This window comes from Leptonychotes weddellii, chromosome 7, assembly GCF_054177405.1.
Source record: "Leptonychotes weddellii isolate Sample4059 chromosome 7, ASM5417740v2, whole genome shotgun sequence".
In the NCBI taxonomy this organism is placed as follows: domain Eukaryota; kingdom Metazoa; phylum Chordata; class Mammalia; order Carnivora; family Phocidae; genus Leptonychotes; species Leptonychotes weddellii.
In genome coordinates, this window is record NC_138375.1 from 134,581,364 (window position 1) to 134,593,443 (window position 12,080).

Here is a 12,080-nt window from a genome sequence, read left to right on the forward strand (position 1 = left end):
TGCACCACTTTAAATGCTTGGAGGATCTAAAGACACTGTGCACAGGGCCCAGAGCAGGAAGCTAGAGGCTCACCAGGGAGCTGGGCAGAGAGGAGATGCCCCTTAGCTCTCCCAGGGGCTTGGCCATTTGTAGGACAGAGCCTACAGGGACCCTGGCCCTGCGGCTTGCAGGGGCTTCTGAGAGCTCAGCTGGCTTGATCGATGCCCGGGGCAGGTGCATGGGACAGCGCAGGCGCCCTGGGTCCCCAGAAACCTCCCTGGTTTGCACTATGCCCTGAAGCACCCACGGGGAGCGGCTGGTGGACCACGCACGCATCCCTGCAGGGGGCGCCCCACAGCCCACAGAATGCAACTCGGAGACCGGTTCTCCCTTTGCTTTTCCTGTTGGCACTTAATCCCATCCCCAAGGAGACAGAAGCAGCGCTCTTTCTCTACCTGTTTTTCTGTTTTCATTTTTGCCCTTCGGGTTTCTTGTTTTTCTTCTCTGCATTTTTCCTTTCTTAGTTTTGTATCTACTTTTCTTTTTTTCGCTGTTTTCCATTCTTAGTTTCCTCTGTTGATTTTTTTACCCCTTGCTCTTTTTCTTCTTTTTTTCCATTTGTTTTCCTTTTTTCCCAGTTAGGGTGAAATTAACATAACATAAAATCAACCACATGAATGGGAAAGACTCAGTGACAACACATTCACGACCGTGTGCACCGCCACCTCTATCTCCCGCCAAATAAAACCCCAAACCACGATACTGTTACCTTCCATTTTCCCCATCCCCACTGCCTGACCACCACAGATCTGCTATCTGTCTCTCTGGATTTACCTCTTCTGCACATTTCATGGCAATGGGATCACACAGTATGTGGCCTTCTGTGTCTGCCTTTCCACACTGTCCTCCCTTTGCACCTCGGGGAGCCTGTCGCCAGTCAGGGCTCAACACTGCCCCTCAGGGGTTTGGACAATATCTTCCAATGCTCTTGCTACTCTGATAAAAGACTGCAGGCCATGCATGAGCTCAAGCCCAGGAAGGACCCCTGTCCAGGTGAGACCACGTTCAGGATTCATTCTCCTCGGCAAGCATCTACCTGCTTCCATCGCGGTTGAGAATCCTGCATGCTCCCTCTGGTTGTTACATCCCCAGTCCTCCAACCTGATTCATAAGCACATTGGGTCTGGGTTTTAGCCGAGGTCATTATCTGCTTCAAGCAATGCACAGGGAGATGAAAATGAGTGGCAGGCATAATTCAGCATGTTTATACAGAAGAGGGGAACAACTCCCTCATCAAATAGTTCCCTTTGCCGAGGGGAATGCAGATGAGGGTTTGGGTTGGCAGCATATGACCCTGTGTGAGCACTGACTTTGGGAAGGAAGACACCCAACATTCATTCCATAATATTCTGCTAAATTAAGTTAAATACCTCACCACCAAGAAGGCCATGCAGCTTTCCCTATACCTCTGTTCCCACCAAAACTCTCCCAGAAAATGTCTAGACTTTTGAGTCAATGGAAAGGAAGAACAGGCAGCGTTTAGTCAAGTGTCTTACTCAGGCAAGGGGTACCCAAGGTGAGTATTCTGAATCTGGCCCCTGTCAGGCCCCCAGTGAGGACAGACTGCCATGGCCAAGAGATGAAGGGGGAGGCTGCCTGAGTTCCTGCACAGGAGTCTCCAGGGAAAAGCCAGAAGTTGGCCAACTTCAACCTGATCATGAGAAAATTTCCCAAAGAAAATAGCCCAGCTTGTCAAGGACTGGAGGTGTTTTGATAATGGAGCAACTTTATCTGAATCCCCCAACTTCTGCTGTTGGCCTGGATCCTAACACTCGAGAGCCATATCTCCTCCTCAGGGCTCCTGGCACCGGTCCTGACAACCATCCTTCCATGGGCTGACTTGCTTGGTCCCCTCTCTCCCCTTATCTCCTGCTACCAGGGTCTTGCTCCTCAACACTAAGTGTGTTCAGTCCCATTGACCACACCCTATAGGAAGCCCTTGGCCTATATATTTTTTTATTCTTATTGCAACTGCCAATAGGCACAGCTGGTTATTTTTTACAAAAAGTAATAGGAGGACTCTACAGAAACTGGGAAACTCAGCTGCTCCTCTATCCAAACAACAAATGAAGACTTGTTTTATGCCCCCTCTGGAACTAACAGAGAACTAAATCGATTCCCTCAAGGCCACCAGAAGCTTCCTGGGAAACCTACAGCTGGACTTGGCCAGGTGAGTGTTTTCTATTTTAAGGGCACTCATGTACATCTTTACTTTCTACACCCTGTCCCTATTCTTGAGTGACAGGGAGACCCCAGGGGCTTTCACCAAAGGAAGGCTAGCATTGAACAGGAAGAGAGTATCTTCCAGCATACCTTCTCGTGCTTTATATAAACACCAAACCTGCAAAGCTGTGCTTGGTGAAACCATCCAGAAGAGCAGATGGGTCTCAGAACAAGTGTCCTTGAAACTGAGTACACCATAACTAGTAAAGCTTAGGTGCATCTTGGCCTCCCACCATCACAGCCAAGGAGCCCTGGGGCTCCCTCCCCTCCCCAGTTGGAAAATGTTCCTTGGGAGCAACAGGGTCAAGAGGGCTTCAAGGGAGTGGACAGACGGAGGTCTGACCTTGGATTCACTAAAACAGAGGTGCGTTTTCTCCCCAGCGTGATTGTGTTCGTGACAGAGCCAGAGATCAGGCAAAACTCTTACATCGGTAAGTGATGAGATGGAGCCCATTCACTGGAGGATGTGTCTGAGTCATTCTGTGGACAGATGAGGATAAGAGAAACAATAGCCAAGAGCAGATGGACACAAGAGCAGGTGGAGGATGCTGTCTCTCCGTCTGTCGGATGAACAACTTGTGTGGGAGTGAGAGGGAACAAGATAGTTAAAAGTGACCTTTCTCTCCCCTGGCCATGTTTCCTTGACTCCTGTTAGGCTTCTGGCGGTACCTGATCTCCCACCAAGACAGACAGACAAACAGAGAACAAGAAAGAGAGACAGAGACAGACGAGAGAGGCAGAGACAGAAATTAACTCAACCTCCAATGTGTAGGGCTCAGGTTTCTCTGTCCCCAGCAGGCATGGCAAACGCACATGGTCGAGTCATCTTTCCACCCAGCTGCTCCATCCTCTTCATCTTCCTGCAGCTCCTGTCCTGCAGCATTCTTGCAAATGGTAGGAGAGCTCCCCTGCCTAATGCTAGGAGGATGCCCTCTGTATGGAGAGGAATGCCAGAGGGGGCTGGGCTGGCACCTTCCCTCATCAGCCATCAGCCAAGGATCCAAGCGGTCCTTCCCCCGGGGACCCTGCGTCTGGGCGGGAGGGCCCTTGGTCTCCTCACACCCAGCCTAACCAGTACTTTCTGATCTACTCTCCTAAGGGAAAGCCGATTTCTCTGTCTTTGGGCCTGGCGAACCTGTTCTGGCTGTGCTGGGGGGAAATGTGGGGCTACCATGTCATCTGTCCCTCAATGTCAGTGCCAAGGACATGGAGCTACGGTGGTACAGGGATCAGCCATCCCAAGTCGTGCACCTGCACAAGAATGGGATGGACGTGAAGGAAGAACAGATGAAGGAGTACCAGGGAAGGACCACCTTCCTGAGCGCTGGGCTGGACCAGGGACAGGCCACAGTGAGGATAAACAATGTCACAGTTTTTGATAACGGAACCTTCCACTGCAACTTCAAAGACGGCATCATGTCGGCGGAGGCCAGGCTGTGGCTGATGGTGGCAGGTAAAGGCAAGCTGCTGGGGCTCCAGTTCTCCCCCAGAACTTCCCCCCAAAGCTGACGCTTAGTGCAGATCATCCCATTATGGGCCAGGCCTGAGCACGTTCCGCAAATGCACTAAGCATATTTTCACCAGGGCCAGTGAAGCTCAGTTCAGGACACCTGACGTTGCTTTCTAAATTTGCTTCTCTCCCTTTCCTGAACTGATCCGGAAAGAGGGGAGCAGAGGTAGAGAGGGACAGAGACACAGGGGGAAAAGACACTAATTCTGCAGTATAGGAAGGGTTTTTGATCTTTCCGGGCCTTTTCCGTTTTGTCCTATGCTTTCTGGAAACAAGGGTCACATATGGCATATAAACATTACACAGAGTAGGTGATCTGTGAAAAACCCCTAATTCCTGCTGGAATGCTCAGGATCTGTACTTTTCTGATGGAAGCACTGGTGGTTGTGGAGACTGGAACGGACATCTCTTCCCACAGGGCTTGGCTCGAAGCCTAGACTCCGGGTACAAGTTATCCAGGGTGAAGGTGTCTGGGCACAATGCACCTCGCAGGGCTGGTACCCGGAGCCCCAGGTGGAGTGGAGAGACTTTAGAGACCAGCCCCTACCTTCTGCGACCTACCTCTCAGCCTCACCAACAACAGGCCTCTTCTCAGTGGTGTCCAATGTGACCATCCAGGATGGGGTTGTGGGGAACTTCTCCTGCTCCATCTCCAGCCCCCTCCTCCAGAGGAAGAAAATGGCCAACCATCACTTGTCCTGTGAGTGTTTTGTTCTGTTCAGGCCAAAAAGGTCTGAGCACCCCAGACAATAAGTAGCTAATATCCAATACTTCCCACAGTGACAGAACATTTTTCTTGTGATGAGAACCTGTATGATCTTTCCAAGTATACAACACAGCACTATTAACTATAGTTACCATGCTATTCCTCACCTCCCCAGAACTTACTGATTTCATAACTGGAAGTTTGTACCTTTTGCCCCTTTTCATACATTACACCCACCCCCTTCTCTCTCCTCTGGAAACCACCAATCTGTTCTCTGCATCTACGCGCTGGGCTTTCTGGTTTTCTTGGAGTTTGGGTTTTTTCTTGTTTTGTTTCATTTTAGATTTCACATATACATGGGATCATACAGTATTTTCCCATCTGACTTTCTTCACTTAGCAACATGCCCGCAAGGTATCCATCCATGTTGTTGCAAATGGCCTGATTTCCACCTTGTTTATAGCTGAATATTACCCCATTGTATAAATATGTTTTTTTCCCTTTATCCTTTCATCCTCAATAGACATTGAGTTGTTTCCATATCTTGCCTATTGTAAATAAGAGTGCAATGAACATAAGGGGACACGTAACTTTTTAGAGCTAATATTTTTATTTCTTACCTTCTGTATAAATATCCAGAAGTGGGACTGATGGATCGTGTGGTAGTTCCACTTTTAATTTTCTGAGGAACATACATCCAGGTCCCCACAGTGGTTGCACCAATAGCTCCTTCCTTATTAGTGCTAAACAACATTCCATTGACCAGACGGACCACTGCCTATTTATGCCTTCACCTTCTGATGGACACCTTGGGGGTGCATATAATTTTCATTTTTAAACAACCTCAAGCTTATGGAAAATTTGCAAGAATGGCATGCAGAATGCTGTGGAAACCTACACAGTACTTAACATTCTGCCATTTACCTACCATTTCTCCTGTGCATCTGTCCAGATCTGTCTGCACAAACACACACGTATGTCTTCCTCGTCATTTCAGGTTAGTTCCCAGCATCATGTCCCCCGACCCACAAACCCTGTCATGTGTGTGTCCTAAGAATGCAGGTGCTCTTTTCCCCTGATATTCTTACCTCCCTGCGCTCTCTTTTAGCTCTGTTTTCCAGAAGTTCCCCGTCAACGGCATGGAAGACAGTGCTACCTCTGATCCTCACTGTGGCAGGGCTTGCCACAGCTGGAGCCACTTGTCTCTTCCAGAAATGTCAGAAGGACAGGAATATGCTGCAGCTGGAAGAAGAGACACCGTATAGAGCAGAGGATCAGTGCCTCCAGGGTAAGCAGGCCCCAGGAGGACAGACATGTCCCTTCCAACCAGGGCGCAGGTGGGGAGCCCTGCATGAAGTCTCCTATGAGCACGCTCAAGCATGGGAGGAATGGGAGAGAGCGGCCCAGGACACATCTCAGGGACTACCCACTTACATATGCCCAGTGAAATCTCCTACCTCTGAGCGGTGTTCAGCTGCTCTTCACGGGTGACTTCGGGAAGGCTGGAAGGTCTCCATCACAGAGACAGGCAGATCTGAGCTTGAACCCAGGAGTGTCTATCAGTTGGGGGTGATGAGAACGTCATGAAAGTGCTCAAGTGAGAAATGCAGCAGGGTGCCTGGCACGTGCCAGGGTCTCAGTGTAGGTGCAGGGACTATAATCAGTACGCACTGTTGCACTCGCCCATCCACTCCCTTCCCTGCTGTGTCCTTGCCCATAGCCATCAGGCCCCAGTCTGGGAGCAGAGCACAGACATCCCCATGACGGAAGTGGTAAGACAGGGCTGTCAGGATATCCCCCACAATGATTTCCCTACAAAGGAAAAGACTCAGATTATTGTTTTATTGGGCAATGAAGAACCTATATTTGTTCATGCTTTCCAGGGTCACAGCTAGAACTCATTAAGTCCTGTTTTGACTTAGCTTTCCCGAACTTGAGCTTTGGCCCCATTGAATCAGCACAATCCCACATTTTCCCATCTTTCTCTCTCATTGCAGGCTGGACAGAGGACAAGGTCATCCATGGTGAGGGCCATGCTGGGGGCTGGAAGCTTCTGCCCCCCAATTGTGTGTTTATGTGTGCATGTATATGTGTGTTGTGTGTGCTTGTTGTACATTTATGTGCGTGCGTGTTTGTGTGTGCACATATGCATGCAGAAGCACTGGGGTGTGTGTGTGTGTGTGTATTCCTTTCTATTCCAGAGTGCAGAAGTGCTGTGCTAAATGCTGGTGAGTGGCAGTCACATGGCTCTAAACATCAAGTTTTACCTGCCCTGGGAGAACTTAGCTCCTGTTTACTACCTGGGGAAGAGACAGACTTGCAGAGCCTAGGTAGCAAGAAAGCCAGCTCTCCTGAGGCACAGCCACTGTGGAGGGGACTCTGTCACCAGAGAGAGTGCAGAACCAGTGACTTTCTAGCCCAGGACACCATCTACGTGGGAAGTGTGGAGTGGAGAGGGGAGAGTCTGGCTGTGGACAGAGGACTGGGAAGGGCATAACTGCAGACCATGAACCAGGCAACTGACAGGTATCAGGGAAGCTGCGGACACCTGTTTGAGCACAGCCACTTGTTGAGGGTCCAGGAGGGGACAGAGAGAAGCCGATCATCCATTCATTCATTCACTTACTCATTCATGTAAAGTATTGACCAGTCACCTCCTCTTCCAGCAGCCAGCCATCTATTAGTGAATGAAATGACTTCCTCCTGTCCTCAAGGGGCATAGATTATGTGTGGGAATCAAGCCATCAGCCAGTGATTTTTCTTTAACCAAAACTGGAATGAATCAGGGTAAATATTATAGGAATGAACTGGAATACAATAATGAAGTTGGCCAGAAGAGCACTGACATAGGATGTCCAGGGCCCTGGGGATGATGCGATGGCAACATCTAAATGAAGGTCTGGGTGACAGTGAGACCACAGCCCTGCGAGGAGGAGGGGTGGACCCACCACCACGGCAGGGAGAAGGTCATCTGTGGTGTGTGAGAGCTGGGCATGTGGAAGAGAATCCAATGGTGTGAGAAGGTTTATGGATGCCCAGACCAACAGAGCCTGGAAGGCCGAGGTAGGGGTCTGGATGTCATGTGAAATATGGTGCAGAATAAGTGAGGGGGTTTAAGCAGGGGAGAGGCGCTGATCGAAGAGAGGAAACAGCCCTGAGTTGGGTCCTTGGGCCATAAGTAGCAGGGTCAGCAGGGGCAAGGCAGAACAAGGAACCCAAGGTGACTCTCGGAGCCAATGTCCCTGGGCCCATGGTGGCTCCATCTAAGAGAAAGCCTGAAGCAAAGCAAGACAGATTTAGGCCAAAGAAGTGAAAATCATCTTGGACCTCTTAAGAGTGAGATGTTTTCAGACATCTCCATCTGGGGACATCAGATAAATCTTTAGATACACAAGTCTGGAGCTCCCAGGAAGAAATGTGGACTTGAGATAGGAATTTGGGATCCATGGCATATATCTGGCCTTGAAAACCAGAAAAGTGAGCCAGGAAGTGCTTCATTTATCTGCACACCTAAAATTACTCTTCAAAAATTTTTCTCTGAAAAAGAAATAAGACTAAAAAACAAAAAGGAAAGGTACAGAAGACATATCCAAGATCTAGGCTTGGAGAACCTGGTATTTGAAGGTCTGTTTGAGCAGGAGTCTGGAGAGAGTTGTGGGAGGGCCAGGGGATGCTTAACCGCTGAAATCCACGGATACAGTGTGGTGAGGGAACAGCTGGTGGCATTCCATGCAGCTGAGAAATACAGTGAGATAAGATTGGGAACATGACCCAGAAAAACTGGCTAGTGTGGTGTGCAAAGAGAGGTGTGCCCCATGGAGACAGCTGGGAGGAAAACTTCAAAATTATTGTCTGTGCAGCTGAGCTAAAAACTGGTGAGTGGGGAATCAAGCAGAGTGTTTTATTTGGGTTTGTTTTGGTTTTACTTTAGGGTCCTTTACTTTAAGGTAGCAGAGCATGTCTGTTGCCTAAAAGGAATGATCTGGTGTAAGACACATGAAGCCAGCAGGGGGGAAGAGAACAAGCTAGAGAACAGTTTTCAGGGACGATAGGTCTGCACTGGAGGCCAGGTGTGGGGTGGTGTGTGAGAGGTCATTACTGAATAGTTTTGTGTCAATGTTAATTTTCTGGTTTTGATCCTTTTACGTGGGTTATGCAAGATGTTGACGTAGACATATTGTTTATGCTATTTTTCAGCTTCTTTGTAAGTCTGGGACTGTTTTTGTAATGTAAATAATTTTTATTTAATCATGAGGGAATTTGGAATAACAGAAGCCAGGCTCATTGTTCAGCTAGGGAGTCCATGTTTGACCATATCATGGAGATGGAACATGGGTGGGCTCCATCTCCACAGCCCAGACTCTACAGGGGAAGGGTTTTGATGGGGCAGAAGGTGGAGAATTCAGAAAGCAGCAATGAGAATTCTGGGGGGAAATAAATAGTCTTTGCTGGAAAGCAAAAGGGAACAGAGTTCTATCCAGAAGGAGGTAGAGACCAAGGAGAAAGCTGGGGTTCAAATAGGAGGAGAGCATGGGTCCTGTCCAACTGACAGGGATGGAAGGTCAGGAAACATGACTGTCTGGGCATCTGGGTGCAGACCCAAGCAAACAACAACATACTTGGCTTTAGAATGGGCCAGGGTGGACACTGGCTAGGAGGTTTCTATTGTTGAAAAGGTGGCTGCAGGGGCAGCCTGGTGCCCTGCTGGTCCCCACACACCCTCCCTGCCTCTGGTATGGAGCCCAAGTGTAGACAGACCTTCCCCAGGTCACACACTGGGGTTCTGAGGGCTCTGAGAAGGATGGCAGGGCAGGAGAGAAGGACTCTGTTTTGGAAGGTGTTCATCTCAGCTGTGGGGCTCTTAAGATGCCTCTTGGGCTTTTCCACATGTGACTCTTCAGTCGTTGACCCCAGAGCTGTCCAGCAGCACCTGCATCAATGTACTGTGGCACCTTCTCCTGTCCCCCTGCATCCTCCCATGTCTTCCTATGTCTCTCTGTTTCTGTCTCTCCATCTTGCTCATTTTGTCTCTCTCTGTCTATCTCTCTCTGTGTCTCTATCTTTCTTTGTGTCTCTCTCTGTCTCTCTGTCTCCCCATCTTTCTCTTTCTCTGTCTGTATCTCTATCTCTCTATCTCTCCATCTCTCCCTGTCTATTTATCTCTCTGTTTCTGTATCTGTCTCTTTCTCTGTCTCTCTCTTTTTCTCTCTTTATGTCTCTGTCTCTGTATCTCTCTCCCTGTGTCTATCTGGTTTATTCTCTCTCTCTTTGCTCTCCTTGTCTCTCTGTCTCTCCCTGTCTCTCTGTGTTTCTATCTCTATCTCTCCCCTATGTCTCTCTCCCTGCCTCTCTCTACCTCTCTCTCTGTCTCTCTCTGTCTTTCCCTATATCTCAGGACACTGTCTGTCTCTAGCTCTCCCCTATATCTCTCTGGCTCTCCCCCTCTCTCTCCCTGCTTCTGTCTCTGTCTCTCTCTGTCTACCTCTCTGTCTATTTCTCTCTCTTTCACTCTCTCACACAGACACACACACACGTGCTGAGAGACTGAGAACTGGGGGGGCAAGCAGACCCCACAGTGTGCCAGCCATGTCCCTTCATTGGTAGAAATCCACCTGGAGCTGCTTCAGCTGCACTAGGATGGCCTGTTTGCATGGGGTCCTGGACAGAACATGGGGAGGGAGGAGCACAGGGACTCCCAGGGAGGCTGTGGTTTCACCTCACCCAGAGGCCCCGGGGTCTGCTTCATGTAAGAGTGCAGGTTGGGGACACAAACCCCCAAGCCTAACCCTCTCCTCTTCTTACAGTGAGCCCATCCCTGGACCCTGATACCACAAGCCCCAAACTCGCCCTGTCTGAGGATGGGAAGAGTGTGAGGCGGCTGTTCTTTGACCAGGAACTGCCAGATATCCCCAGCAGGTTTGACCAGGACCCCTGTGTACTGGCCCGGGAGCAGTTCTCTGCTGGGAGGTATTACTGGGAGGTCCAGGTGGGGCACAGGAAGGCCTGGAATGTTGGCGTGTGTCTGGAGAGCTTGGATCGGAAGGGAAGGATCCCCAAGGCCCCCCAGCATGGACTCTGGGCCCTGGAGCTCTACAAGAAGATGTTCTGGGCCCTCGCCTTCCCAAGGGTTCGCCTGTACCCTTCAGAGCCCCTGCATCAGGTGGGCATTCTCCTGGACTGTGATGCTGGCACAGTCTCCTTCTACAACGTGGGCAATGGATCTCTCATCTACACATTCTTTGGACTCTCCTCAGAGCCCCTGAGGCCATTCTTCTGCCTCTGGACACACGACACCACCCCCCTGATCATCTCAGAATTCAAGGCCCCAGAGGCCTTGGGGCCTCCTTAGAACCAGGGACAGAAGAGGGTGGGGACCCTCTTCCAACAAGACCCATGATCTCTCTGCTCTAGCCTGTCATAGATTTGGGGGAGACATATCCATTCTACATGCCAACTAGATCCATACGAGGATGCACCTTTCTGAATTATCCTGTCTTATCTTCATTTTCCTTCCCTGTGGAATACTGACAATATATTATGGACTGAATCACGTACCCTCAAATTCACATGTTGAAACCCAAACCCCAGGACCTCAAGATGGGGCTGTATTCGGAGATGGGGTCTTTACAGAAGTGGTTAAGGCAAAAGCTGGTCACTAGGGTAGGCCGTGATCTGGCATGACTGGAGTCCTTATCAGAAAAGGGGATCAGAGGTGCTTGAGTGGCTCAGCCAGTTAAGCATCTGCCTTCAGCTCAGATCATGATCCCAGGGTCCTGGGACAGAGTCCTGCATCGGACTCCTTGCTTGGTGGGGAGCCTGCTTCTCCCTAAGCCCCTCCCCCTGCTTTCTATCTCTCTTTCTGTCAAATAAATAAATAAAAATTTAAAAAAAAAAAGAAGGGATCAGAGGCACAGACACACAGGCTGCTGACCACATGAGGACACAGGCAGGAGACCATATGTACATGCTGGGGAGAGAGGCCTCGAAGGAACCAGCCCCACCCATGCCTGGATCTGGGACTTCCAGTCCCCAGGACAGGGACACAATAAATGTGTGTTGTTTAAAACTCCCAGCCTGCGTTATTTGTTACACAGCCCAAGCTGACTGGGACACCATATCATTACACACATTTCTGAAATGTACTTGGGGGCAGTTGTAAAGCATTGAGCCCAGTGCCAGACATGAAGTAGTTGCTCAGTAAATGCCAGTCTTCCTCATCTCTTCCTCCCCCTCCTTCCCCTCCTCCTTCTCTCCCCTATTCTCTCCTTCCTCATTCCCTTCCCCTCCCCCTCCACCCACCTTCCCTTCCTACTCCCTTTACCCTCTCCCCGCTCCTGCTTTCCCACTCCTACCTACTCAATCCTCCTTCTCCCTCCCTCCTCCCTCTCACAACAGCCTGGATATCTGGTCTACCTTGGCACCTCTCTCTCTCTCTCTCTCTCTCTCTCACCATGGCAGGTGAGTGCAGAGCTACATGGAAACCAATCCAAAGATTCCAGGGCTTCCCCAGGCCAGTCATGGAAGCAAATGAAAATGAAAACACAAGAGTCCAAAACCTCTGGGATGAGAGACCTAGGGAAAATCCTGAAAGCTGCTCAAAA

The 12,080-nt window shown here is 49.8% G+C and overlaps 1 protein-coding gene across 1 annotated transcript; it reads left to right on the forward strand.

Annotated features, from left to right (window-relative positions):
• Positions 1 to 4,151: 4,151 nt before the first annotated feature.
• Positions 4,152 to 11,679, forward strand: LOC102731071 (butyrophilin subfamily 1 member A1-like). The gene is made up of 4 exons (XM_006738984.2): positions 4,152 to 4,473; positions 5,588 to 5,767; positions 6,477 to 6,503; positions 10,284 to 11,679. The coding sequence occupies exons 1-4, from the start codon at positions 4,452 to 4,454 to the stop codon at positions 10,826 to 10,828; spliced, it is 774 nt and encodes a 257-aa protein (XP_006739047.2). The 5' UTR covers positions 4,152 to 4,451; the 3' UTR covers positions 10,829 to 11,679.
• Positions 11,680 to 12,080: the final 401 nt, after the last annotated feature.

Bases quoted from the DNA above. Each gene is read 5' to 3' on its own strand.
- LOC102731071 (XM_006738984.2), top strand. From the start codon at position 4,452: ATGGCCAACCATCACTTGTCCT. The intron at 4,474-5,587 runs GTGAGTGTTTTG...GCTCTCTTTTAG, and splicing joins GGCCAACCATCACTTGTCCT to CTCTGTTTTCCAGAAGTTCC. The intron at 6,504-10,283 runs GTGAGGGCCATG...CTCTTCTTACAG, and splicing joins AGAGGACAAGGTCATCCATG to TGAGCCCATCCCTGGACCCT.